Source organism: Oculina patagonica, chromosome 2 (genome assembly GCF_052425735.1).
Source record: "Oculina patagonica isolate OP01 chromosome 2, crgOcupat, whole genome shotgun sequence".
NCBI lineage: Eukaryota > Metazoa > Cnidaria > Anthozoa > Scleractinia > Oculinidae > Oculina > Oculina patagonica.
This window is the reverse complement of record NC_135759.1, coordinates 44,314,606-44,341,177: the sequence shown is the minus strand read 5'-3', so window position 1 is coordinate 44,341,177 and position 26,572 is coordinate 44,314,606. Positions and strand designations below refer to the sequence as shown.

Here is a 26,572-nt window from a genome sequence, read left to right as displayed (position 1 = left end):
GGACGCGATCTTACTGGAATTCATCTTTATTTTAACTCAGTCTTAACCAATCGGAATACAAGTTAAGATCCTCATAAAAAGGTCTGTAACTTTTATACCAACTCGACAACATTTCCTGAGAGCTCTGTAACCTGCAAAAAAATACACAATAAGAGCCAGGAAAACTGACATTTACTTTAAATGCAAAGATTTTTCCTATCATGTGATCATAATGTTAGTAAAATTTTGCCCCAATGAACTACAAAAATCGGCCATGTATTCACTGTAACAGGGAATTTTATCCAAAAAGAAACAAAAACGGCTCCAAAAAGGCCAATATTATTTTGGTTAGTGCATCAAGAAGTTTTCCGGTCATTTTCCGACGATTCCCGATGATTTCTGAAGATTTCTGAAGACTAACGAAGATTCCCAGAGACTGTCGAAGTGTTCCGGAGACTACCAAAGATTTTCGGAGACTACCAAAGATCTCCGGAGACTACAACCGAGGAGAACACACAGCTTCGGCTCAAAGTTTATGAGTTATTTAATAACTGATTTCCGAAGAGCAGGTAAGAATTTACAATGCTAAAAGACTAGGTTCTTAACAAAAAAACTCTCCAAATACTTAACATTTTTTTCTTCGCAAACACTAAAAATTATGGATAAATAACATTACACACTAAAACTCATTCAGACAATCCAAAAAAATAAATTGTAAATAAACACACCTCTCATTAGCATTTGCCGCAGCTCTTTGGGCAGTTCCTTGACATGTAGTTCACATAGCTGTGACGGCAATATCCTTTGCTTGCCCAGTAAGAGCAGCTCCTGTTTTTGTCCACACAATCTAAGAAAAAGAACGATTACCAGACTGAAAGATTACTAATAAATGCAAAAACAATCAAATATATAAAATATAGTATTTGGAATTGCGAGTACAGGTATTCGTACAACAGTAATACCTGTGTGGTGCGTCCTTTTTTTTCTTTTTTTTTCTTTTGTTTTGTTTAGTTTTCCTTTTGTTCTTTTTTTGTTTCCACTTCCAAAAATGTTTTGACTATTACTTTGACATACTAAAAAAAGGAATAATTTCCTGGGTTTGAGTAAATAGCACCAAATTGCTTAGTGGTAAACATCGCAAAACATCAAAATATTACTCTCCTCTTGTACTTTATAGATTTGGAAATTATCCGCACATGACCCGGTGTGGGAAATAACTTTGCCTAACAAAGGTTATTATGACTTTTTAAGAAAAATATGAGTCCCTGAACTATCGATTTCTGCTACTGTATGTATACTCTAAAGAGTAACTATTTATAGTGTGGCAAATAAAAAAATAATAATGATTTTGAATGATAATACGACTTTTTATCCGCCAAGCATTTTATACTTACCCACTCCTCCCCCCTCCGCCGCCTCCTCCACCTCCTCCTCCTCCCCTCCTCCTCCTCCTCCTCCTCCTCCCCACCACCACCACTGCATTTGTACAACAGATTCATCTGCTTAACATCTATCTCGGTTGGACCTTTCCTGTTACTTAGAGTAACCTTAAAACAGAAGGGCGTTAAAACTCGGTTCAATCACAAACAACGTATTGATTTTATATAAGACACCATAACAGAATTAGTACGGCCAAAAGCTAGATTCCGGTTAAAACTCTGTTAAAACTAAAATTACCGTAATCATAGATTTAAAAATAGGAAAAAATTGTTGTCACTGACTTAAAGTTTATTTCGGACAAACATCGTGCGCACTAAGGTCCAGAACAAGAGAACACAAAAGAGCTGTTTTCACAGGTGACATGAACTCCCTGTTGGCACAGCATTACAAGCAAACTTATCACCGGATTTTAATTTCGACGATGTCGAGATTGTGGACCGCTGTTCTCAGTGGTCACGCACAGACTGTTTTTAGAAGCATGGCATTCCATCCGTGAACCGAACTCGATCAACGATCACGTGCACATTCCAGAGATAAAAAAAAAAAAAAAAAAAAAAAAAAAAAAATTGATTTTAAAAGTACAAAATCTATCCAAAAGTGGATTTTCCCCTTTCTAAAAACATTTAATTTACATCTGGATGCCATTTGAACTAACGCTGAAGAAGGTTTTCCAAAAGCCAATCAGTGTAGTTGTTTTAGCGCTGACGGCTCCCGTTGTCGCGACAGTGGCTTCCTTTCGGCTTTGGCCACTGTCAGTCATTCAAATCCTATCGCCTGCAGAGTTTCTGGTGTTTTCACTCTCGGCATTCACTGCTGTCCATGACTTGGATTCCGGAGGCTCGTTCTGCACAGATGATTCATGTAAGTTACACGTTGCTGTTTCCGTAACAAAGGCTTTTTACATGACAGCGTTGTTAGCCCTGTGCAAAAACCCCCAAACCTGGAGGACCGGTAGATTTAAACGAAAGAGAGGTCGCCCAAAGATCACATGGCGATGGACGGTTGAGAAGGAAATAAAGGAGATGGGGAAGACCTGGGAGGGCATCAAGTTCATGGCAAGGGACCACCAGATGTGGAGGGAGCACATTGCTGCCCTACATGCCACTTAGGCGGAATGGGCATGAGTGAGTGAGTGAATAAGGTTTTAGTAATTTTGAACCGAAACGTTCACTTTTAAATTTAGTCAGTGACAACAGTATTTTTTACTATTCTAAGTTAAACTAATCTACTAAGCACACAATAGTGAACGAGTCATTCTTCTGCGTCACGTTTCGTTGGGTACCAATTTATTTAGAAAGTACAAAAACATGATTCTGATTGCGAATACTATTTATTTTTACTCAGGTCGATTAGCTTTTTTTGTTATTCAGAGTAAATTTACCATTTTTTAAACTGATATATGTTTGAATTGTATATCTAATTTATTTTTTGGTAATAAAGCATGTGTTGTTGTTGTTAAACTAAGGGATTTTACGACGGAATTTGTACTAGCAGTTTAAAACCTTGCATTGCAATAAAAGAAATTTGGACAACTAGGAAAAAGTTTCTCACTTGTCTTGTAAAAATAACGTTAAACACAATTGATTCAGAGTTTGATAATATTGAAGTAATTTAAACATAATGATCTGGGTCTTACTCCTTGTTTCTTGGCTACAATGGTCGGTTTTCTGTTCGAGCTGAATGCGTAGCTTTCATAATGCATCACGCTTGTGTAGTCGTATGGAGTGCCAAGAGAATCAATCGTGGAACGCGGGTATTTGTTGAAAGCAAAAGCAAGTCCTAATTAAATAAAAACATTACAGTTATAAATGTTGTCATTACTTTCCTTTAAGTTATGAAAAGTAATGGTAGCTGTTGTTTTTGTCATTGACGTTTTATTTACTTCGTAGCAAGGAAAGTGTCTCGACCCAGTGGTCGGTGTGCCGGACTGGAATCTCTACGTACAAGATATTATTTCTGACCCCTAGCAGACGTTATAATATCCCAGTCCGACGTTTAACTACTTGGCTACCATTCAGACCATTTGCATGGGATCCTGATAAGTTTAATGTTTTATTTTCATTTCCTTTCCCTTTATTTAAAATCAAATTGAATTGGTATTGATAATCTATGGAAATTTTCAAATGATTTACACCTAATTGCAATAACGTTGTGATTGAAAACTGAAGCGAAATGAAAAAAGACAAATAGGAATAAATAAGGTATTGAAACGATATGTTTCATCTTTCCCAAAGAAACGGCTTTAAAACGCCTCAAAATACACGTAAATCAAGAAAAGGATTCTTGTATGTTTTTACCTTGAAGTAATGTGTTCTGCGCCCCAACCAACCAGTCTGGCTTATGTCAGGCATATCATCTCTTGCTCTTATATCTGGGTTTACCAAATATCACTCTACACTTACCTTGCTGGATGTTTTGCCAGTTGATTGTTACGTAATCGTCGCGATCAGGGCGGGACTGTTCATGATAAAATCCCAGTGCATGACCTGCAACATCATCATTGTCGTCTTAACCATTATCATCATCAACAACAACATCATCACCATCACCAACAGCAGCAACAACAACAAAAAACTGACTACAACTTAATACAATTGTCCTGCGCAAACATTTAACGAGTTATTTGATATTTCAGTGAATGCAGTTTATGCAGGAAGGTTAATCATGTATAAACTACAGGAACACAGTACATTACTGGATGCGGTTTCTACACTGTACACTGGAGGTAACGGTCATGAGCGGCAATTACTGTAAGATATTCGCACACATGCAGGGGCGTGGTATGTGTTCTGATATCACTGCATTTTCCTTTAGGACGGCAACGACGTTCTTACAGTCTGCGTTCGAGCCTAGTGGCTAATCAGGCCGAAGCTTATCCCGTATGCAGAAGCATGATGCGACTCGAAGTATTTCTACTCTTCCCTGGATGGGAGGCTAGTGCATCGCAGGGTTTTCGAGGGTACTCATTTATACACCTGGGTGGAGAGAGAGGCACTGTGTGAGTAAAGTGTCTTGCCCAAGAACACAACATAATTACCCCGGCCAGTGCTCGAACCCAGACTGCTCGATCCGGATTTCAGCAAACTAATCATTGGCCACCGTGTCTCCCACTTTTATTTTTACTCTTTACTTTGGAATGAGTTTCAGGAAGCAATCCTTATTACCCACCAATTTCATGTGCGACAGTATGTGTGTACCAGCATCCTCTGGCAAGGGAAAGCAACTGTTTTCTACCTGTTCGTCCCACATATGACGTGCATCTGATGAATAATTGGAGATAAAATCTAAACACGTTTAATCAAATGTTATTTTTGTCAGGAGCCAAGTTAGAAGAACAATTTCCCCTAAAATTATAACATTATCTTAGTAAGAGGTATTTGCGTCTACAACGCCAACTTATCAAAAAGTGGAAAGCGCTGTGGCATGATGGATAGCACGTTAGAATTTCCGTCAGAAACGCTTCGGAGGTCCAAATTCCAGATCCTTGAATTTCATTTCCTTATTAAGCGTGATCCAGCCGGTCAATTTTTTTGTGATACAGAACGTGAGATAAATCATTAAATCATTTCGAAGGCCGATGAACGAAGTGTTCATGGTACCTTTCCTCCCAAAAATAGAACCCTCTGTCACTCCTTCGGGGCGGAAAAACTGAAAGGCGTGATCAAGTAAATGAGAAGTGAAGTATTATTTTTAGCTTATAGCGACCACTTAAAATGAAAGGCTAGTATGACAGCTTATTGCTGGGTTGCAGCTGACGTCACGGCGGCCATGCTGGTACACAAGAACAAAGCGTTTCCCTCCCCCTGAAAACTTATCTCTTTTGTAATGCAATTTCCGCGCAAACATTTTTTATTGTTTTGTCCACCAACATGGCCGCCTTGTCACGCGGCTGCAAGCTAAGAATAGTTCACCACTAACTTTTCTCCGATTCTGATGGTTTATATATTGATGACGTGACGAAAGTGTTCATCTGCGGAGAGACACAATCAGCCCATAGTACCCGTCCGAGAAAAATATCTGGATGGATCGTACACGTCCGTGAAGTTTTTTTATAAACAAGCGGGCCCACAGACAGAATCACCCACCAAGGTCACTGCATTTTGTGGATTTCTTTTCTGGTTTTGTTTCGTTTGTGATTTCGGTTTTAAATAAACACTTTTATCCTAAAAAGTAAAAAAAAAATTCAAGATGCTCGTTTTTGACCATGAATGGGCGCGAGAAAGAAAATTTATAACGATAACTTGTTTTTATTTCGGAACTATCTAGCTGATAGTTACCTCTTGGAAATTTGATGTTCTTAAAACAAGCATATTAGCCCTCGAAGCTTCACTTCTCGGGTTAATATTTGTTTTAATAACTAAACATCAGATTTCCGCGGAGCAACTATGGTCAACTATCTGCCTATATTTCCTTCACATAAACACTCTATTGTTTAAATATGCTGATCTTCATTCTCCATAACAGCATCAGATGCGGGACTCAGTCCATCTTAATGGAAATAACTCTTATCTCATCACACTTCATTTACGGCGCCCTCCTGTGTTTATCCCCTCCCCGAGGAGAACGGGTATTTACGAAGAGGTTTGGGAGCGCGCTTACCATACCAGCTATACCTGGTGATCGAGCTCATCAGAATGACATCATATTGAAAGGCGAGTGTAATCTCATGCGGTTATGCTTACCCTGCTCCGATGTGAAAGTAGGCGTAGGCACTTTCAGTTGTTCTTTTCTTGAACTGCACACAGGTTTGAGTTCGCCACAAATTCATGGCAGCATTGATTGCTGACATAGCTCTGGAACTTCTCTCTAAATTTGGATAAAAACAAGGCATCCTCAGTTTTGTTCTAGAATGAAAGAATGTTTATCAGTACACTCTTTGTTTATATAATTACCTTTATTTTTATCAAATTGATCGCGGCCGGAAAAGGACCATAGTCAAAGAAACCTGACAAAAAATTCGATTCAATCCATGATAACATCTTAATGTAACCTTTAAAAGTTAGACAAAATTGATTGATAACTACCTATTGCTGGGTCTAACTCATACACAAGAACCGCCCCGGGCCACAGTTTCTTTCGAATCGATGCGCGGCCTAATCCTGCTTTGCTGACATCTTCGCCAAGCATGGCTGCCATTCGTTGGGCGTCGGTTAAGAACATGTCACCTTCGAACAGGTTTTTGTCTTTCACACCAACATTTTCTAAGATAAGAAAATGCTTAGTTTAGTTAATAGTGTTAAAATCTATTATTCATTCCAGTTTATTGGAGCTACCATTTCTTTCGGTACAAAATATCTACAGAGGATAAAAAAGGGAAAGGAGTGATAGCTGCTATAAAACTAAAGTGATTTTTCAGGGAGCTTGGTTTTCTTATATCTTTGATTGTTCAGATTACGACATTCAAAGGGCTACTTCGGCCGGTTCTCGACATCACTTCTCGCTTTTTGACTTTTATAAATAGAACTTTGCCACAACAATTTTAATAATTTGAAAAAGCCTAGAATAAATATACTCTTAAAACAAAGTCACTACTTTTATACAAGGGACATCCCGATTTCTCGATCCTTAAAGAGAAGCAAAAATCGGGAATTCGAGAAATCGGCGGTAACACGTGCACACCAGCGTTCAACTGAGAGTAAAGCGAATCCATCTAAGAGATACATCATTTGATTCGAGTTATCGAGTTCTAAATCCTCACTCGATTTAAGTGTCCGGTAGAATGGACACTCATTGGAATTTTCAGGGATCTTGTCCTAGAAACGTGCCGTGATTAAATTAGAAATAATTATCATGACAGAATGAGTTTAAATTCATAACATACCTTCTGGTCGATGCAAGTTAGCTTGAGCTATACACACATGCAACAGTAATAGTATCCACCAAGAAGTCATTTTTCTTTCTTGCTTGGTGCACGAAAAGGAACACTGATCAACTAACTCATATAACAAGCAGCTTACATTCAAGCAGGGTAAGTAAATATTAAACTTGTGTGTAGCGTTTTCTGACAATTCTTTCTGCTGCGCACAAATAGAGCAATTTTTCATTCAAGCATAGTTGACGTTTAAGTGACGTGTATATTAAAAACATTAAAAAAAAGTTTCAATAGAGTGCAGGCACTATTTAGTCAAAACTATGGGATCAAAACAATTTCCCTTTATCGAGTTGAACTGCTTTGATTCCTTTGTCATCGTATTGTGTTCCTTAAATTTGAAAGCAGAAATACATGTCCCGGCAATAAACAACATCAAACAAAGTCATGAGAAGGTTATTTACTAGAAAATATTTATTGCTGTAATTCAGATAGTATGTATGGAATTAACTGACCACTGCAAAACGGTCAAGGTTTTAACAGAAAGCAACAAATGGTCCAACATTTTACTGGCATGGCGTTGACATTTGAAATAACCATTGTGGACCGCTCTATTCAACAACTTCTATCTCATTTAGTATTAGCCTTCAACGCCTGTAAAGCTGATCAGACATGTTCGCAGTCACCTGCGCTGTGTTTTACAAACATGTTCAACATCTGTTTACACTGGAGAAAAATGTCGAATAGAAAGGAAAATATTATCTTAGTTTTTTAACCTTAAATGTCGCCATTCCCATCCAATCCAACCCATCTCATATGACGCATGCGCATATGTGGGAGAAAAGTATTCTGGCTTATTTGAGTGAATTTCCAGTGCATGCACAATTAAGTTTTCATACAGGTCTATGAGCGTCTACCCTTGAACGTTAACCGGTCTGCGGAAAAAAGGCCTTTTGTCTCTTTATAGACTACGAACAGGTCCTCAGGGTCATTTGAGTGGGCGAGCATGCGAGCGCGAGAAAATTCACTTGGCACGAGGAAATAGACAAAAATTAAATGGTTTGAATTCAAATCTTCATTAGCCCTGTAAGTCATCTCTAGATATAAGAAACGTTTTTTGGAATCAGTTAGCTTTTATCCAATGGCAATGTTTACCTTAAAACTAAATTGCTAAAACCCACATTGAGTAATGATTTCATTTTCAAGTTTTGCTTTCTTTTACTCCTTAGCTACTGATACAAAACAGGACTGAGCGAAGAGCCTTCAGTAAAATAAAACCGTTAATTTACTTTATGATCATTTGTTTTTGTTCAGTTACTAAGATATTTTGTATTGATATCATCCCGAGTACACAAATAGCAAAAGTGGTGAAATGTGATGTAACCTGCTCTACTTATAGGATAATTTTCTCGAAATGAACTTTTAAAACTAAGACTATAGACTATAATAAACAAAGTTGACTTATACGATCTTCTCAACATTCACTAAGAGATTGCAAAGAACAGCAGTTTGAGCGACGCAAGAAGGATTAAATCGTGCAACATCGTTCATTTGCCAGTTGATATATATTACCTTCTTTTGAAGATACTATTCTTTTAAAAAGTTAACCGAAACATTACTGTAGTGCATTTTTCGTGTTGTTGTTTCATTTCTGAAAAAAAAACTTGATACGATTGTACATGAAAATAATCGTCCACTCGGCTTTAACAAGGTAGAACTAAAACTTGACTGGTTTGATCTTCATTTCCGCCCTCTTGGCAGAGTATTTATGACCTTTCCAGTGATACCAGTTGACACCATCAGCGTCTGACGAGTGTTTCCCGTGATGATAGACACCGTTCAGGTTGGAGTGATGACAGTGCTCGTACCACCAGGCTCCTTTATAGGACACAGCACAGTTTTTGGCCCAGCCGTCATTGTCTTGATCTTTGGTTGTAAAGGCGTAACCACGATGAATAGCAAGAGAATCACCAGCAGTTCCTGAAAAATAGTAAAAAGTGTGGTGAATGTTTGTATAACGCTTTCCGGACAATAAATGAAGAAGTTTTCGATATCCTTGTAAAAACAGGGGGAACTGCTGATTTTAAATAAATTCTACGTAACATATCAAAACAGTGATTCTGCGCAGATCCATATAATTTATTGTTGTCTCGCGGTACTGACCTATGCAATTTACGCGAATAAGAAGCTCGTCAATTTGTTCATATAATTCTGATGTAGCACCAAAAATCTCCTAACTTACACTTAAGAAACATATTCCACTAGTCCGAAGAGAGAAAATTACTCTTCGATCAAATTTATGATTCATTACCAACCTGAGTAAGTTCCTAGACTCAGCTGGTACTTAGTCCTCTCGCTGGTAATAGCAAACATGTCATATTCTGCATAAGCTGTTTTTCCTTCTATGTCCTCCAGATCAACACGGAGCTGGTATCTTTCACTGTTACTCAGCCGGTAGATCTTCTCTAACCCAAGCCAAAACTCGCCATTCAGGTTACCGAAACCATTCTTGTAGTCAGCCCAGCCGCGATAGAAATTAACGGAGCCGTCCATTCTCTTTTGAAAAACTGTCCATCCCCCACCGGCTGTTGTTTGGTCACAGAACACATCAAAGGCACCTGAACCATCAGGGTCGATTGTATAAACACCGCTGATTCTTTCACCAGATTTGTACAGCTCAGCACAGTTTTTGCGGTTTTGAAGTGAATCTAGATAACAGCGTGAAGGACAGTAAGTCTAACAACAAGTAGCTTTATTTGCATGAACATAAATACATCAAATAAACAAATCAAAAGTATTTTGCACTAAGTATTGCTCTACAAGACAACAAAATAGTTGTTGGTTGTGGCGTCATATGACGTCATTAGGTGCACCATCTTGGTTTTCATTATTTCTCAGGAAGTTAGAAACTAACGCAAATTGATACAAAATAAAGCCAAAATGCTAATGGAATGTAAAACTGTACTGATTCTACGAACGGAATGGAAAATTTGAACATGAAGTCGACATCTGGCTAAACCTGCATGTTAATGTTCGATTGACACATCAGTAGGCACAACAAAGTGTCGGCGAGGAATGAACGCACAACTACTCAACGTTTTATCAGAGTAAATGACCTTTTTAACATTTGGAAACAAATTCGGAGGCTGTGGCATCCGTCCCCACTTGAATGCCAGTTTCAATTTAAATAGTATCTTTGCTTCCATGTTGTAGCTATTTTAAAAGAGTAATTTGTTACAGTGATTGTCATAGCACGCGGGTAAAGTCATCGTCAGACTCATGGCCATTCAGGCCGTATTCCGTAGCGTGAAACGTCTTCAAGTATTTCAACTCCCCCTGGAAGAGATGCTAGTCTATCTCAGGGTTTCCGGTCCCCAGCATTAAATTAACCGATACATTTTAATATACACCTGGGTAAAGAGACGCACTGAGGGAGTAGCGTCTCGCCCCAGATCCCAACACAATTACCCGAGACAGGGCTGGGCATTAAAAATAATGAGCGTTCGTCGCTTTTCGATTTATTTCTTGTCATTATGTGCTTACAAGATTTATTTTCATTTTAAGATCAGTTTGTATGCCACAAATCGCTTTCGGAATTGTTTATGACCTTGCCTCTTGAAGGCGATTTGTGTTTTTTCTGCTATAGCGACCGGGACATGGTGTTAGAAAATTCTTTTGTAGCATTTTACAATTCACTTCATCAAATAACATTGTCACGCATTCCATTTGCGTTCTTAAGAAAAGGAAAAGTTAATAACTTATTTGCCATACTCCATTTGGCAATGTTTGATTATTTTCGTAGTAGAAGCCTCGTATTTTTGTTTTCTGACATCCTAGGGCGGGAAAAGTGACAGTCACAGATCGCTTTTCAGAGGGTCTGCACGGGGTTACGGTGCCATCTGACGAATGACACGTCTTTTCAAATGATAGCTGCAAAATTAACTGATCTTCTTTACTTAATCTTCTTATTTCCTTGCGGAACAGAATTCCGATACATTGCCTTCCATATGGCAACAACCTAAGATACATTTTTGCTCAAGTGTGCCCCTGCATGACTGCATGGAGCCGCATTCACTGATAGCTGAGAAATCGCCGAACATTTAACTTACTATCTAACTAAAGATTCCAGCACCCCATGTACACTCATTTTTACCTTTAGTTTTGTTACCTCCTTTCATTGTCAAATTTCTGAGTTCCTTTTGAATCTCGTCCAGTTGTCTCTTCATGTCCAGGATTATATTCTCGAGCTTCTTGTTTGGTCCTGCATAGAAACTGTTGTAGTTGTTAATGTTACAAGAAGTCGCTTTTGAATCCAAGTGATTTTGTTTCTGTGTTGTCACCGAACCTTGGGAGCTGACCAAGGTCTGAAACAGCGATACGCAGAGAAAAATAGCAAGAATCATTTTACTGAGTAAACCACGTACGGAGCCTTTGACACTTCGTTCAATCGCGATTTAATTTAGTAAAATAAAATCAAGTAAAGGAGTAAGTGGGTTTTATTTTATATCATAGGGCGTACGCGCCTGGACATGAAAATGCGGAGCTATTTTAGGATACCTTCATCCAATCAAAAAGAAGTTTGTGATATTTACCTTGGCACGCGTATCGCTGTAACGGAAACTGAATTATGATTCCATCACGTTCCGTAATGTTTCCCTCTGTTATCGTGCTGGCAAAAATGGTTTTCTGTTGTTATTAATTCCTTCTGAACAAGCAGAACTCAACCGGAAGTCCGATATTTTTTACTAGATTCACAGAGAAGTTTTCAGTTTGTGCAGAACTTCTACTGAGCAAAAATACTACTCAAGTGTTAGGCTAACAAACACAATTTTTCTTTCAATAGATACCATTTTTGTGCAACATGATCTCGGGGTTTTCGCTTTCACATTGTTTTAAAACGAATAGATCGTCAGACCGCATAAGGTCGTTTTTGTTCTATAAGTATAGATAAGTGAGTTTTAACATCGAAAGGTTGTTAGTGATGACTTAATTTGTTTACTCGGAAGGGACATGGTTTCTAGCTTCATGTATACAAGGGAAAACCCTGTGCCCAGCGGTTCAAAGAGCGGCTGGTTCTTTTTTTTTTTTTTCAATGGATTTAATCGTCATTCCGATAGAAAATTACACACGTTGCTATAAATTATCCGGTGCTTGGCAAAATTCGTTATTAAGAACAATCGAAGGCTAGTCAGAGAAAACTGACACTTAATTTTGATCCAAGCATGATACTTGCCAATCACAAAAATGTTTTTATGCCAGGAATAAAATAAAAGCTTGTTCCCAGGTTCTCTCTATCAGTCTCGTACCTCGAGTCTTCGTTCCTTACTGCGCAAGCTTGACGAAACGAGCGACTCTCAAACGTTCCGTTGCAGGACGGAAGTAAAACAACAAAAAAGTTCGTTGGTCGATCATGTTTGATTTTCGACGACTCTAAAGCTCTTTCTTGCATGTGTGCTGTTCACGTGCAGAAGACAAGAGCTCTGGGGCCGGAGAATGGTTATGCTTTTGAAAGCTAGGCATGCGCAATTCAACCGAGAAAAAAACCCACTCCGATATTTTGGACTTCCAATCAGAACTTTCCAGGGTCGCTCGTTTCCCGACAGGCGACAGCTGGTAAAGGTGAACGAAGCAACTGGCCACGAGGATGCCTCTCTGAAAGACCCTGGGTACAATAGACTGCGAGTGGTCCCATGAGACAACTCGCGTGGAGTGATTCCTTCGCGCGCGCGCGCCTGTTCGTCCACTCGACTGATCGAGGGAGTCAACATAACGTAAATTTTACCTTCCTATTGAACCCCGAAAGTAACGCCCACCCTAAAGTACCGGCGCTTTGAAGAAGTCCCTAAAAGAGATACCATTTTTAGTTACTAGATCCAGTACGGCTCAGGCCTAGTTTAACAGAATTTGGCGCATTGAACCACAACGCGATTAAGCACACGTTTTTAAACTGATCTGAGTGTTGTCTCCTCCTTGAGGGGACAAATCCCCTGAATTTTAAACACAAAACAACTTGAGTGACCATACACAGAGGAACGTTTCGTATTTCTTTTTAAAAAATGTCATTTATTGTGGACACTTTTTTTAACACACTTTTCTAACACTGCGTCGATTTATACGTTTGCCGTTTAGCTTACCCTACAAATAACTTAGAAAACTGAGAGCTAACTAGGGCTTCGGCGCTTCCAACGCTTAGCCGTTTAGCCCACAAGATAACTTTGACGCTTTCAACGCTATAAAGCTCCTTTGGGCAAGAAAACCAACATCACGTGCAACTTTTGTCACGCAATTGTGGCGGATTTTCGTCACCATACGCTCAAGCGTTTTGTAGCTATTTGTGCTACTTTGCCGAGGCAATTGTTGAGGCCTAACGTTGGAAACTCGCTTGGTATTTCTACACCGACATCTCAGCAGGTTCGAATTGAAATTTTGGTGGAAAAACGGGAAGAATATTTGACTGCCAGGTATGTAGTTTTTGAAACATCGTGCAGTTCGTACAATTTGTGCAAAACCAAAACATTAGCAAAAAATTAAAATAAAATCAATAAGGAAATATTGAATTATAATACACGTATTTTGTGTGAATTGTTTTTGTTTTGTTTTTAATTTATTCCATTCCATCTTTGAATGTAGTCACACAAATTTCGTACAACTTGTGCAAAACCGAAACATTAGCAAAAAATTAAAATAAAATCAATAGGAAATATTGAATTATAATACACGTATTTTGTGTGAATTGTTTTTGTTTATTCTTTTTTTAATTTATTCCATTCCATCTTTAAATGTAGTCTGTAGTCTGGCAATATGGCGAAGAATATAAATTGGCAGGAAAGGCTTATTATATATTTTTTTTTACTATAATGTTGATGATTGATGCAATCTTTATGCTGGTCCATTCTGAAAATCTTTGTCAGAAGTGTGTCATTGTAAAAATGGTTCCCAGCCAAACTAAACTTTTAAAGTTGCAGAGATAAAACATATTGTCAACTCGTATGATATTTTACTTTCACAAACTAGAATATGTTGATTATTATTCCTAGCACCAATTTTTCAGGGCTGCTTTGAAAAAAACCCTGAGTGTCTTTAAACTATAACTTGGTTATGTAAGCTTTGACAAATTGCACTAAAACAACTTTACTTTAAGACTGATCAACTGAAAGAGGAAGTGGGATAAGAAATTAAAAATATGCCTTTTTGACAAATAGGGAAAATTTTCTTGACATAGCTGTTTCAATGTGGCTAAATTAAATTATGCAAAATGTTCCCAATCTTTTATTTTGCCTGTGTTTATTATAAAAACCAATTGAAAATAAAGTTATTAGTACATAATCCTGATGATGCAATCCTCAGATAACTCAAACCATTTGCTACAAAACTTGCAAGAAAAACAATTCCATTTTCCCCGTGATAAAATTGCTTTCCTCAATAACAGTATTGTAATTGAACTGCAAATCTCACACCCATAATAACCTCACACTATTATTTTAAAACTAATAGTTTAATAAAATTTGGCAAATCAAGGCTTTGTATTCTGTGCTAAATGTTATTTGCATTTCGTGTGATATTGTGATCAGATAAAATAAACATTCACACCAGGTGGTAACTGATGTACTTGTATGTTATCAACAAAATTTATATATCTCATCAGAAGATCTTTAATTTTTTTAGATCTCTCTTTCCAAACATGCAATTAAGGCTAACTACATTGTGAATCATTATACACATAATCCTGTTATATTTTAATTTTTAATCACTATTATAATATGTCATATTGTGATACAATATGGGTAAAGAAGTTTTCGATTTGGAAGCTAAGTTTTTAAATTGACACAAGATTCTTGCAGTAAAATGCAGGCGAACAGCTGAGTAGCCAGCCAAGTTAAGTGCACTCCCACATGGTGTCACAATGTTTCAAATAAATTTCCAACCTCAAACCCACCCTGAGATTTCTTTTACATTGTGACCGTGATGTTTACGCAAAGGCGGTTCCAAAATGGAAATTGGTTACTTGGAGGCTTTTGGCAAAATATGGGGAAAATTTTGGATTGAATGGAACAAAGCAGGTCCAACAAAAACATTTCTGGTCGATTTCATTCACGAAATTTCCAGCTATGATTTTATGTCGGCAAATGAGATTTTATTTTGCCTCCTTCTTGGTGTCGCTTTCACAGTGTTGCGATACTTTTTGACGGCGACAATTTTCAAGGTGAGAATAAGCTTTCAACTGATTCTTTTTCTAAAGTCTGCTTTATTTCTCAATGGTGGTTCCTTTGCCAGTTGTTTTCATTGAAAATCATATGATGTGTCTTATGAGAGTACGTATATTAACACAAATTTGATATTGAAGCTAAACATTTTATGGGATTGAGTGTGCCAGATTGATTTCTCGGGGCCATCCACTTAGCATTTCGATCCGTTAGGTCTTTTACAAACTGGAGTTTGCCTTAAATCAAGGATTTATTTCTTCCTCGTCGTTTGTCAAATGCCATTTCATAATTTTGACAATTTTTTTTCCTTCACTTCTATTAAACTTATATTTTTTTGTTCTTGGAGATAAAAATAATATGGGTTTCGAATAAATTGCTCAATTTAAATTTAAATTTTTTTATGCTAAAAAATATCCAGAACATTAAAAAAAAAAAAAAAAAAAAAAAAAAAAAAACCCCCAACACAAAATATTACCAGTTGTGTTCTTTTTTTTTCTGTTTAAGGCTGGCATAAATTAAAAAAAAATCGATACAGGGAATATTGAATTGTTGTTTAGTTTATTCCATTCAACCTTTGAATATAGTCTGTTGTCTAGCAACATGAGAGAGAGTATAAATTAGCAGCAAATGATTCTAACATAATTTTTTACCATAATGTTGTTATGATCGATGCAATCTTTTTGCTGGTCCACTCTGAAAATTATTGTCAGTAATGCATATAACAATTGTTCCCTGCCAAACTAAACTTGTAAAGTTGCTGAGATAAAAGAAATTGTCAACTCCTACAATATATCACTTTCACAATCCAGTAAATTTTTATTATTTTTAGCACCGATTTTTCAGGGCTGCATCGAAAAAAAACACAAGTTGAAATTAAACTATTAACTTGTTCATGTTTTGACAAATTTCACTCTAATTATTAACCAAGCGCCACGGGTTCATAATCTGTCCGGTGTTTTTTTGTCGTTTTTATTTTTTGTCGGTAAATCGTTTCAAACCCACGCGGCCAAGCCGGCTCCTTGGTCACGGACACGCAAAATTTGATGTTTACTTGCGATCACTCGTTTAACATGAATACTCTGCTCTCTGTCGTTTAGTGTTTTGTTTTCAGAAAAAGGTAATACTGGTAAACCCCGGGGGGGGGGGGGGGCACTCAAAAAAGTTTTATTCGGGGGAGGCTCCGCCCCAAGCTTTTACCCTTACCCTATTATATACCATTTTGACAGAAATTGTACCCCTTTCGTATACCTTTTACTGAAAAAAGGTACCACTTTCATATACCTAAAAGACATAGCATAGACGTAGAACAGGACGTTTTCTTGTCATTTTCATGCAGCGCTTAATAAATTAAAATAATACAGCCATAAAGTGCGTCTGTTCGAAATATTTTAATTAAAGGCCCTTTTAAAAACCTAAATGACGGATTGTCATACCCTTTCATTTACCAATACTTGTGAAATCCCTACCCTTTTATATACCTGAAGCCTGAAAAAGGTACCCCTTTCGGGCAGAGCCTCCCCGTATAGGCCATTGTATGAAGTACCCCCCCCCCCCTCCCCCCGGGTGGTAAACCAGTTTGATTTTTGTTTTCCTAAATAGTTCAAATTGTGTAACATTCTGCCCTGGGTATTGTTATTCATGACATGTAGATAAGGTGTGGGGATGGCCCCAGGGGGGGTACTCCGGCTTGTAAATGACGGGGATGATCGAATGGAGGCAAAACTCAGGATCTAAAAAAATCCGTAAGTCTTCCGACATTACCCAAAATAATCCCTGGACCAAAAATAACCCCTAAAAAATCCCTTGTCAAATACCCCTAAATTGCCAGGAGGGGCAATAACGCTCGAGTCTGATTATTCATCATACTATAAATACGCCAAGGCCGCGTCAAAGCGCTTTAGTTCGTTTTTAATACCCAAAAATCCCCTATTTGAATCAAGTCACCCAAAAAAAACTTGCCAAATTTTCCAACCCAAAAAAATCCCGAATCGAAATTTCAAACCCAAAAAAATCCTCTCTCCCCGTCATTTACAGCCGAAGTACCCCCCTTGGGGGGATGGCTCTGGCCTGGGACAAGCCCAAACCAGGCCCAGTAGATACAAGGTAGATGGCGGAGACTTCAAACCGGCTTCCTCGCAGGGCGGGCGGGTGCGAGCCAACATCCCGATGTCTTGGACTAGAGTGGAGTGCACAAAGCATAACACGTGCTCCTCTTTTATACAACTATTTGCATATCATTAATTCATCCCCAGGGCATTCATTACCAATTCAAATTGAGTTTGAATAGTATGTGCAACTGTTATGTTATCCAGGTTAGACAGGGGGATGGGTACTCCCGTCAATAATATTAAGGATTGGTGTGTGTGCAAGTCTGGCCTTTTTTACCCTAATTACTTATGCAATTAAGTCCATTTAACTTATGATTGTTATTTCAGCCTTTTTTCAGGTGGTGTCAACTCCTTGAGAAGGATCAAAAGAAGTGTCCAGAAAATGCCTTCAAACTTTTGTTTCACTCTATATCATATGGCTTGTGTTCCTACCTTTTATTTAATGGCAAATATAATTTTTTCCATGACACAAGCAACTGCTGGAATGGTAAGTTTATGCTTAATGTAGAAGTAAGCAACATCATTTTGCCACATAATATTATAAACAGTAGACCTATTGACATTTTAAGATTTTATTGAAGAAATGACTTAACATATTAAACAGTGGCCTGACTTATAAAACTGGTTTGATTCACCAGCCTCTTCGGAGGCGTGGTTCATATCGCACTGCTGCCACCACAAAAAAAACTTGTGTTAAACAAGCCGCATTAAATAATAACACAAAGAAGGGCGCATGCACACAGCTGAAACCACTGAATGTAACATGTTAATAATGAAAGAAGAACCCGTTGGAGCCACGATTTTATGTCAAAGAAAGATGTTTTTAAGTTTTCTTTTTTTCCACGAACAATCTGTGAATGGAACTCCCTTCCAGATGATATTGTAAATATAACGTCTGTAAATAGTTCTAAATCTAAGTTAGTTAATAGTTTTTAAAATTTTATTGCATTAGTTTTATTTAGTTTTTAACATTTTTAACATTCATTTTAGTTTTTAACGGTTGATGTGATATCTCTAGATTTTTACCGACCTAATTAAAAGTAGATATAGATGGAGTGGCGTAGCTCTGAATTTATGGAACAACTCAAATAATTTCAGCTTATTGGATTACGGCTCTCCTCGATTTGTTACTTCCTGTATGACTACAAGTCAGTCCCTAATTCATTGTTTTCTCGGGGCCAGTGAAGTGGTGGGCGAGCACTCACATGCTTACTCGCTGCTAATATAATATGTTGAATTCTTGTTTATTTTTAGGATAGTACAAAGGAATGCCTATTCCTCAAGACATATACACAGGGAATTTGGTAGTAGCAGGGTTTTATTTTCATTCTATATATGCCACACTGTTCATGGACCAGTGGAAAAGCGATTCCATCCTTATGATTATGCATCACATTCTAGCTAATTACATTATTCTCTTCTCATTTGCAATCAGGTAAGACTTAAGAAAATACGTGATACAGCATACTTTGTAAGTGCCAAGTTTTGCTTGTACTTGATAATGATGGGAATTTTAATTATTACTATTTACAAATGACATGCAGTGCAAGTAAATTTCAAAAGAGGATGAGCATTAAGAGCTATATTCGGAGAGTTTGGAGAATCGAAAGAAACTCGCCCTAATTCGATTTTTTTTTATTTCGCCAAAACATTGCTTTAGGTGAACTTATTCGAGGAAAAATAGTTTTAAGTTTCAGCGTTTTATTTTACGGGCGAAATTTAAAAAGTTTTGAAGTGTTTGAAATTTGGATACAATGGCCGTTTTCGCCGCTTTGAAGGTTCAAATTTTCACACTTCTTTGAGAAAACCGCAGAGGCGCTTAAACAATCCTATTAAAACGAAACTAAGCACAAATATTATTTTACCCTTACACTTTAAAGCCGTGTAATAATTTTCTCAAATTGTTATTTATAGCTTTTGAACTGGGCGTATTAATTCAGTCGCCATTTGTGTCTCGCCCACGAAGGACAAAATAAGGCCAACTTTGACTACTGTAAATGGCCACTGGTATATATCATTTGGTCAAAATATTTACATGTTTAGAAACCTTTGTTTTTGGTCTTTACACCAGGAAAGTTTCAGCGCTGTGAATCCAATATTTTTCCGTCAGTAAAATAAACTGTCATGGCATATTAGCGAGTTGTATTTTATGCAAATTACACGGTTAAAATACATTTCACAATGAAATCACTAACAAGAATGAACGATTCACCGCTACTTATCCTTGTTTATGCCGCTGAGCATTTGCTGACGATATCACTTCAACTTCCAGTGTCCTGCTGAGTCTTTTGACAAAATATATCTGGTGATGATGAACTTGCATGAGCGTAAACCAACGACCACTTCATCAATAAGCTCGACAGCAGGAAATTTGATATCCGCGAATTGACATCTGAGTGGCGCTGATTTGCCCGGTTTTCATCGCTCTCTTTAAAAGTCTTTTGAAAACATGGTAAACTATGCACTCCTAACTGCAAAATAATCAGTTTTTATCGATACATTGACGACTTCCAGGAGAATTATTTGTTTAGAAATGCGTGAGCGAAGAAATCGGACTGACCTTTGAATTGACCCCCGCGTCGTCACGTTACTTCCTTCCGTCACGCGTTGAATTAAAAATGTAAAAATTGAAAGAGTGACATATCACATATAAGATACCTTGTAAAAAGATCGTAACACTACACTTGTCTAGATTGCGAAAAATAGCAAAGTCTTTTATTAGAACTTTTTCTGTTAAACAATTACAATGTTTTTAAAATACCTCCGAAAGTAAAATGATTATAAACTTAAACTAATGTTGTGACTATCTTCTGTATCTCACTTCGACTCGCTTCTGCTGTCGAAGAAGTATTTATTACCTCCATAGGTCATGTTGTGTCGGAAAATACATAAAATAAATGTTAATTTTTTTTTTTTAAATAAAAGGCAATAAGGAAACATGAAATCCGCAGCGCGTATTTGTATACCGTGCTGTTAGATTCATTTTTATGTGGACGTGATTATAGCGCGCACATAAAATCTTCTATGCACGTCTAAATAAAAAGTATATATAAGTATGAATTTGTAACAATGAGGAACTGATTATCTTCCTTTTTAAGCTATCGGTCCCACAAGCACTTTAATAAGCGTTTTAATTGGCAGCAACGCAAACCTGTAATCAGTCACGCTTTGCGTCGCTAGCTATATTTTTGTCGTTGCTTTATCCTTTTAATTTCCAGTCTAAAAATCAAATCTATTTGAAGTCTTACGGTTCTTTTTCCTTATTTCACATTTGGCCACCTTCTTCACAGCATTCGCTTTTATAGAGAGCCTTCTAGAGTAGCCAGGTGACAGACATATGCACAATCGCATACGCCGGAAAAGACGAGTACACTGTTTCTTTTGGAATGAGTGATAATTGGCGCAATTCCTTCCTATAAAATTTTATAGTTTAGCCTGGTACTGTAAAATACACATTACATCGGAACAAAATGATGGAGAAGGCATTTTCGAGATTCTTGATCCAAAACAACTTCCTCGGCGGACCTCCTCCGCCAATAACATCTCGAAAATGAGCACTTTAGATTGACCAAGCCTACAGCAATTCAAAAAGCTGGCTACGCCCCTCAAGGTGTATTAGAAAAACGGACACTTTCATACACGTCCAATCAGCAAAGCAAAAGAAGATCTTATACAAGAGTCGGATAACAAGGCTGTACAGTAACCTTGTATTTCTGTTTCGAAATATGAATACCAATAAAAAAAATAAAAGATATGAATGATTCTTTAGTTTTTAAGCAGCAACGCAGGGGCGGATCCAGGATTTTTCTTAGGACGGGGTGCAAAGTAACTGACTAGACTCGACTGGTGACAAAACAAATTTTAACAACGAATACTCCCCCTATATTCCCCCTAAAATGGCCTATATGGGGAGGCTCCGCCCGGAAAGGGTACCTTTTTTAAAAGGGCAAGGATTTCACAAGTTTGGGTATACGAAAGGGCATGGAAATCTGTCATTTAGGTTTTTAAAAGGGTCTTTAATTAAAATATTTCGAACAGTTGCAATTTATGGCTCTACATGAAAACGACAAGACAACGTCGTGATCTAAGTGTAGTGCCAGGTCTTTCAGATGTATGAAAGGGATACCTTTTTCAGTAAAAGGTATACGAAAAGGGTTTAATTTCTGTCAAAGTGGTATATAAAGGGATAAGGAGTTAGCCTTCGGGGCGGAGCCTCCCCGTATAAAGCTTTTTGGGGTATCCCGCCCACCCGGGCATAGCGATCCTGCAACCTTCTGTCGATATTCTGACTCCTGAAAATATCTGTCAACAGGAGTGATGCGAACACAACCTGTCCAAACATAGAGAAGCAATGAACACGCTGTAAGCAGTGTAAGCTGGTTAGATCTTTTAGCATCCAAAACAAGCACGCTTCTCGCGTGGGCGTGCGCGAGGTTCGCGTTTGCCGCTTGCTCCATTTCCGCTGTTCTGTCAGCAAGAAAACTGAGAAAATCTGGGCACGATTGATGACAAGATGCTCATAAGAAGACAAAGTGAAGCGTTACCTGCTCTAGCTAACAACAACTTCCATTCACTATCAAGGGAATATTAATCATCTCCACTTAGGCCGTATAACTGACGATGTCCCGTGATGTCTCTAATACAATCTCTCAATGATAAATATTCTTCTTGGCCCGGATAGTCCCTGCTTGATCCACAGGCGGTCGCGTCATCCAGTAAAGCGGAGAAACCACACGATGAAGATGCCATACGCAAAAGTAGGTCCAAAAACAAACCATTTCCACTAACCAGCCGTAATTTATTGTAGCCCGTAGCCTTGTTGCGAAAGTTATAATTTGATTAGTAATAAAACTACGACATGTGCGATGTTGCAACTTCCTGAAACATGTACATATAATAATATAATTATGAAAAACCTCCAAAAGCTTTGTTAACTATTTTTTCTAATCAAGAATAAGTGTACTGTTTATACAATCTTTTGAAAATCTTTTCATTTGTTTCATTTTAAATACCGTGACGGAAGGAAGTAACGTGACGACGCGGGGGTCAATTCAAAGGTCAGTCCGATTTCTTCGCTCACGCATTTCTAAACAAATAATTCTCCTGGAAGTCGTCAATGTATCGATAAAAACTGATTATTTTGCAGTTAGAAGTGCATAGTTTACCATGTTTTCAAAAGACTTTTAAAGAGAGCGATGAAAACCGGGCAAATCAGCGCCACTCAGATGTCCATTCGCGGATATCAAATTTCCTGCTGTAGAGTTTATTGGTGAAGTGGCCGTTGGTTTACGCTCATGCAAGTTCATCATCACCGGATATATTTTGTCAAAAGACTCAGCAGGACACTGGAAGTTGAAGTGATATCGTCAGCAAATGCTCAGCGGCATAAACAAGGATAAGTAGCGGTGAGTCGTTCATTCTTGTTAGTGATTCATTGTGAAATGTATTTTAACCGTGTAATTTGCATAAAATACAACTCGCTAATATGCCATGACAGTTTATTTTACTGACGAAAAAATATTGGATTCCCAGCGCTGAAACTTTCCTGGTGTAAAGACCAAAAACAAAAGTTTCTAAACATGTAAATATTTTGACCAAATGATATATACCAGTGGCCATTTACAGTAGTCAAGGTTGGCCTTATTTTGTCCTTCGTGGGCGAGACACAAATGGCGACTGAATTAATACGCCCAGTTCAAAAGCTACAAATAACAATTTGAGAAAATTATTACACGGCTTTAAAGTGTAAGGGTAAAATAATATTTGTGCTTAGTTTCGTTTTAATAGGATTGTTTAAGCGCCTCTGCGGTTTTCTCAAAGAAGTGTGAAAATTTGAACCTTCAAAGCGGCGAAAACGGCCATTGTATCCAAATTTCACACACTTCAAAACTTTTTAAATTTCGCCCGTAAAATAAAACGCTGAAACTTAAAACTATTTTTCCTCGAGTAAGTTCAGCTAAAGCAATGTTTTGGCGAAATAAAAAAAAATTCGAATTAGGGCGAGTTTCTTTCAATTCTCCAAACTCTCCGAATATAGCTCTTAATTGTTATGGTGATAGACAACAAAGTTGTACATCTTATTTATCTTACACACATAACTTCTAGCGTAACTTATAAGGCCTACTAGTTGGGGACACTGTTACTTCTTAGGATTAAACAATGCAATGTTATTATATAGGTTTATACCAGGGTTTATACAGTTTAAAATTGTGCTCTTTGATAGGATTAATAAGCAAGCTATCTATTCGCGATAAAAAAGATACAAACTGACAATACAAAATGAACTTTTCAAAGCCACAGCTTAAATTAGTTACTTCGCGATAAAGGCTTCTTAAAAGTTCAATTCAAGATATTATTTAGGCTCGATTTCCAGCCGCTTTTCGGGAAAATGAGCACGCGCTCCTCCCCCCGAAAGACCGGACTCGAGGAGGCGGCGGGAATCGAGCTTAGATATTATTTGAATCTATTAATATTACATCTACTTTGCTACTGTTTAAAGTTATGTGGTACATAGCTGGCATCCTGTGCATGTGTGCATTAGTTTCGTAATTCGATATTCAGTAAATCCTTACAAGCATATTATTACCTCAATATTTCTCATTTTATTCACTCAGATAGTTACATGTAATTTTCATTTCAGTCTTCCTCACGACTTCTGATTAAATCTGCTTGTTTGTACTCTCTTTTGCATTTCAGGTATCATAAAATTGGTGTTCTGGTGTTGTTTCTACATGATGTCGATGATGTTATACTGGAGTTTACTAAACTCTGTTTGGCATTCAAGTCTCGTGGCAGAAAATACCATGTCATACCAGACATCCTCAGTATTGTGGGATTTTTGTCTTTGGCATTACTGTGGTACGCATTATGAACATTAAAAATATATTTTACAAATAAAAAAATAAATATATATTTTTTAAAGAATTTTAAACTCGTCTCATGAACAAGTTTGAAATTGTCAAAGGACTATGACCATCTGAGGCTACCTGAGATTGGTAAAGGTAGACTCAGAGCTAGTTAGTGATTTTTGTTATCATTTGGTAACCTGCATAGCTGATGGTTTTTGTCGCACCTGGGAAAAAGAGTTTAAGGGGACATCACTGCTAATATTTTGCCATGATTGCACACGATAGACTGTCTGCTACACATGTTTTATTTATGCATGCTGTCTTCAATCTGTGTAGGTATCTAATTCTATGGATCATTTTTTAGGTTTTATTGTCGTCTGTACCTCTACCCAATAAAAGTACTTTACTCCTGTGGCTGCCATAGTTTGGAAATCCTTCCTGCAGCTCCGTTCTACTTTTTCTTCAATGCAATGCTTTGGGCGTTGTTTTTTATGGACGTATGGTGATTATTGTAAGGCTCATAATCCGTATCATTATTGGAAAAAGCCGTGGCGTGGAAGACCCTCGAGAGATTCCAAAAGAGACACAGAAGGATGGAGAGCCTGGTAAAATAGCAAATGGAAAATTGTTAGAAAATGGAGAGCTGCCGGCTACAAATCATGGTAAGTGACGCTTGCTGAACTCTTTGCTACTGTCGAAATAGTTTTCAGGCAAAATAGTGAATAAAACAATACAAAAGTCACGCTAAGATGAGTGACATATTAGCTGTGTATTAGAAAAAATAGTGTGCACGTTTTAGCCTGATCTTGAAAAAGAGCGTTTAGCCAAATCCAAAATGTCGACAAGAAATCCGAGGCAGGCTTCACTACAAGAGCCTCAGTTACATCGCTACGTCTGAAGTAAGTAATTTAATAACAATTATGAATACTGTAAGTATAGATGTATGCATCCCAAAAAAGCAGCAATCAGAATGGATGGATATCTGGACAAACTAACGGTGGTTTTAAAGTAACTGTGTCACAGATTTTAGCCAAATTTAGACATACGAAAATGGCCACCAAATTGAGTGACATAATAACACAGCAAATACAAAAGAAGGTACGGATGTACGAAAATTGAAGAAGATGGATTGTGATTAAGGTTTTTGAAAAATTGTTAGGCTCAGCCTAACAGCCGTTGTTAGGCTCTAGATTTCAAAGATGACCTCGTTTGTTTGTAACTTTTAATTTAATTTTAATGCCCGGGAGCATATTTGTTTGTAATCACTAATAAAGCTAGATTAACAGAAGTAATTTCTTCGTTAACATTATTAAGTTTCATAGCATAGCGTATTTGGAAAAACTAAATAAAATGGACTAAACTCAGCTTTGTATGTTTTTAACTTGAAACGTTCTGTACGTACAGGATGAATGTAAGATAGTATAAAGTGTACATATAACAGAATAATTATCAGCGGTGGTAAATGCATTTTAAAGTAAATTGTTAAGTAAACTGCGCTGGCCTGGGAAGAACAAAATTATTGTGGCAATCAGAATGAGATCTTTGCAGTTTTATATCAACTACAAAATATTGATTGTTTTCCAGGAACAGCAAACTAGAGGTAGACTAATTACAAGTTTTGTTAAAAGGAATAGGGTATTGTCAGACCTGCTAGCTGCAGAGTATTGATGAGTGGTGCTCTCCTTTAATTTGCAGTTGTTGAAAGGAATTATAACAAAGAGAGGAGCAAGAGGAGAGAGGAAAATGGTGAACAGAAAGACTTCAAAGAGCAAACCCGCCGTAGACAGCCATGTACTAAACCTGGCAATCCATGAAAAGAACCGAACACAAGAAAAAAATATATATGCATGTGTTTATATTGTCATCGTGCCAGCCTCCAAAAACTCGTCAGTTCGGATAAAATACTTATTCCAACCTTAAAACTCGAATTTCCAGGCTTTTAGATGATCAAAAGTAGGCCGAGGTACTTCGGAATGCAGGCAGGCGAAGTTGTAACGGTAATATTATGCTATCGTACTTTCTTGATTAAACGCTGGGTCCAATAAACGCCCCTGACGTTCAATTGAGAAAGTAAGGTGGTATATATTAACGTGTTCTTGCTTGTACTATTTTAAAATTAAGACATTTTTGTACGTCCTTTCTTAACGACAATTCCAACGAGTTAAGACGAAACTTCCGACGGAT

The 26,572-nt window shown here is 37.6% G+C and overlaps 2 protein-coding genes and 1 pseudogene across 4 annotated transcripts; 1 reads left to right on the top strand and 2 right to left on the bottom strand.

The window, feature by feature from the left end:
- Positions 1–10: 10 nt before the first annotated feature.
- Positions 11–7,375, bottom strand: LOC144644841 (zinc metalloproteinase nas-4-like). Its single transcript, XM_078504394.1, has 10 exons — positions 7,241–7,375; positions 6,444–6,620; positions 6,102–6,225; positions 4,588–4,679; positions 3,822–3,905; positions 3,056–3,198; positions 1,448–1,526; positions 1,378–1,413; positions 708–826; positions 11–131 (listed from the first exon to the last, which is right to left on the bottom strand). Exons 1-9 carry the CDS (start codon positions 7,308–7,310, stop codon positions 714–716), a joined length of 918 nt encoding a protein of 305 aa, XP_078360520.1. The 5' UTR covers positions 7,311–7,375; the 3' UTR covers positions 11–131; positions 708–713.
- A 330-nt stretch (positions 7,376–7,705) lies between these two features.
- On the bottom strand, positions 7,706–11,682 carry LOC144644766 (microfibril-associated glycoprotein 4-like). Of its 2 annotated transcripts, none has more exons than XM_078504289.1 (3): positions 11,382–11,682; positions 9,544–9,936; positions 7,706–9,208 (listed from the first exon to the last, which is right to left on the bottom strand). In XM_078504289.1, the coding sequence occupies exons 1-3, from the start codon at positions 11,629–11,631 to the stop codon at positions 8,946–8,948; spliced, it is 906 nt and encodes a 301-aa protein (XP_078360415.1). In that variant the 5' UTR covers positions 11,632–11,682; the 3' UTR covers positions 7,706–8,945. The 2 variants fall into 2 exon arrangements, with proteins under 2 accessions (XP_078360415.1, XP_078360416.1); XM_078504290.1 differs by having other exon boundaries at positions 11,397–11,682.
- A 3,518-nt stretch (positions 11,683–15,200) lies between these two features.
- On the top strand, positions 15,201–26,572 carry LOC144644790 (ceramide synthase 1-like; annotated as a pseudogene). The gene is made up of 6 exons (XR_013569192.1): positions 15,201–15,431; positions 17,868–18,027; positions 18,795–18,975; positions 24,237–24,398; positions 24,753–25,050; positions 26,084–26,572. The product of XR_013569192.1 is annotated as a ceramide synthase 1-like (transcript).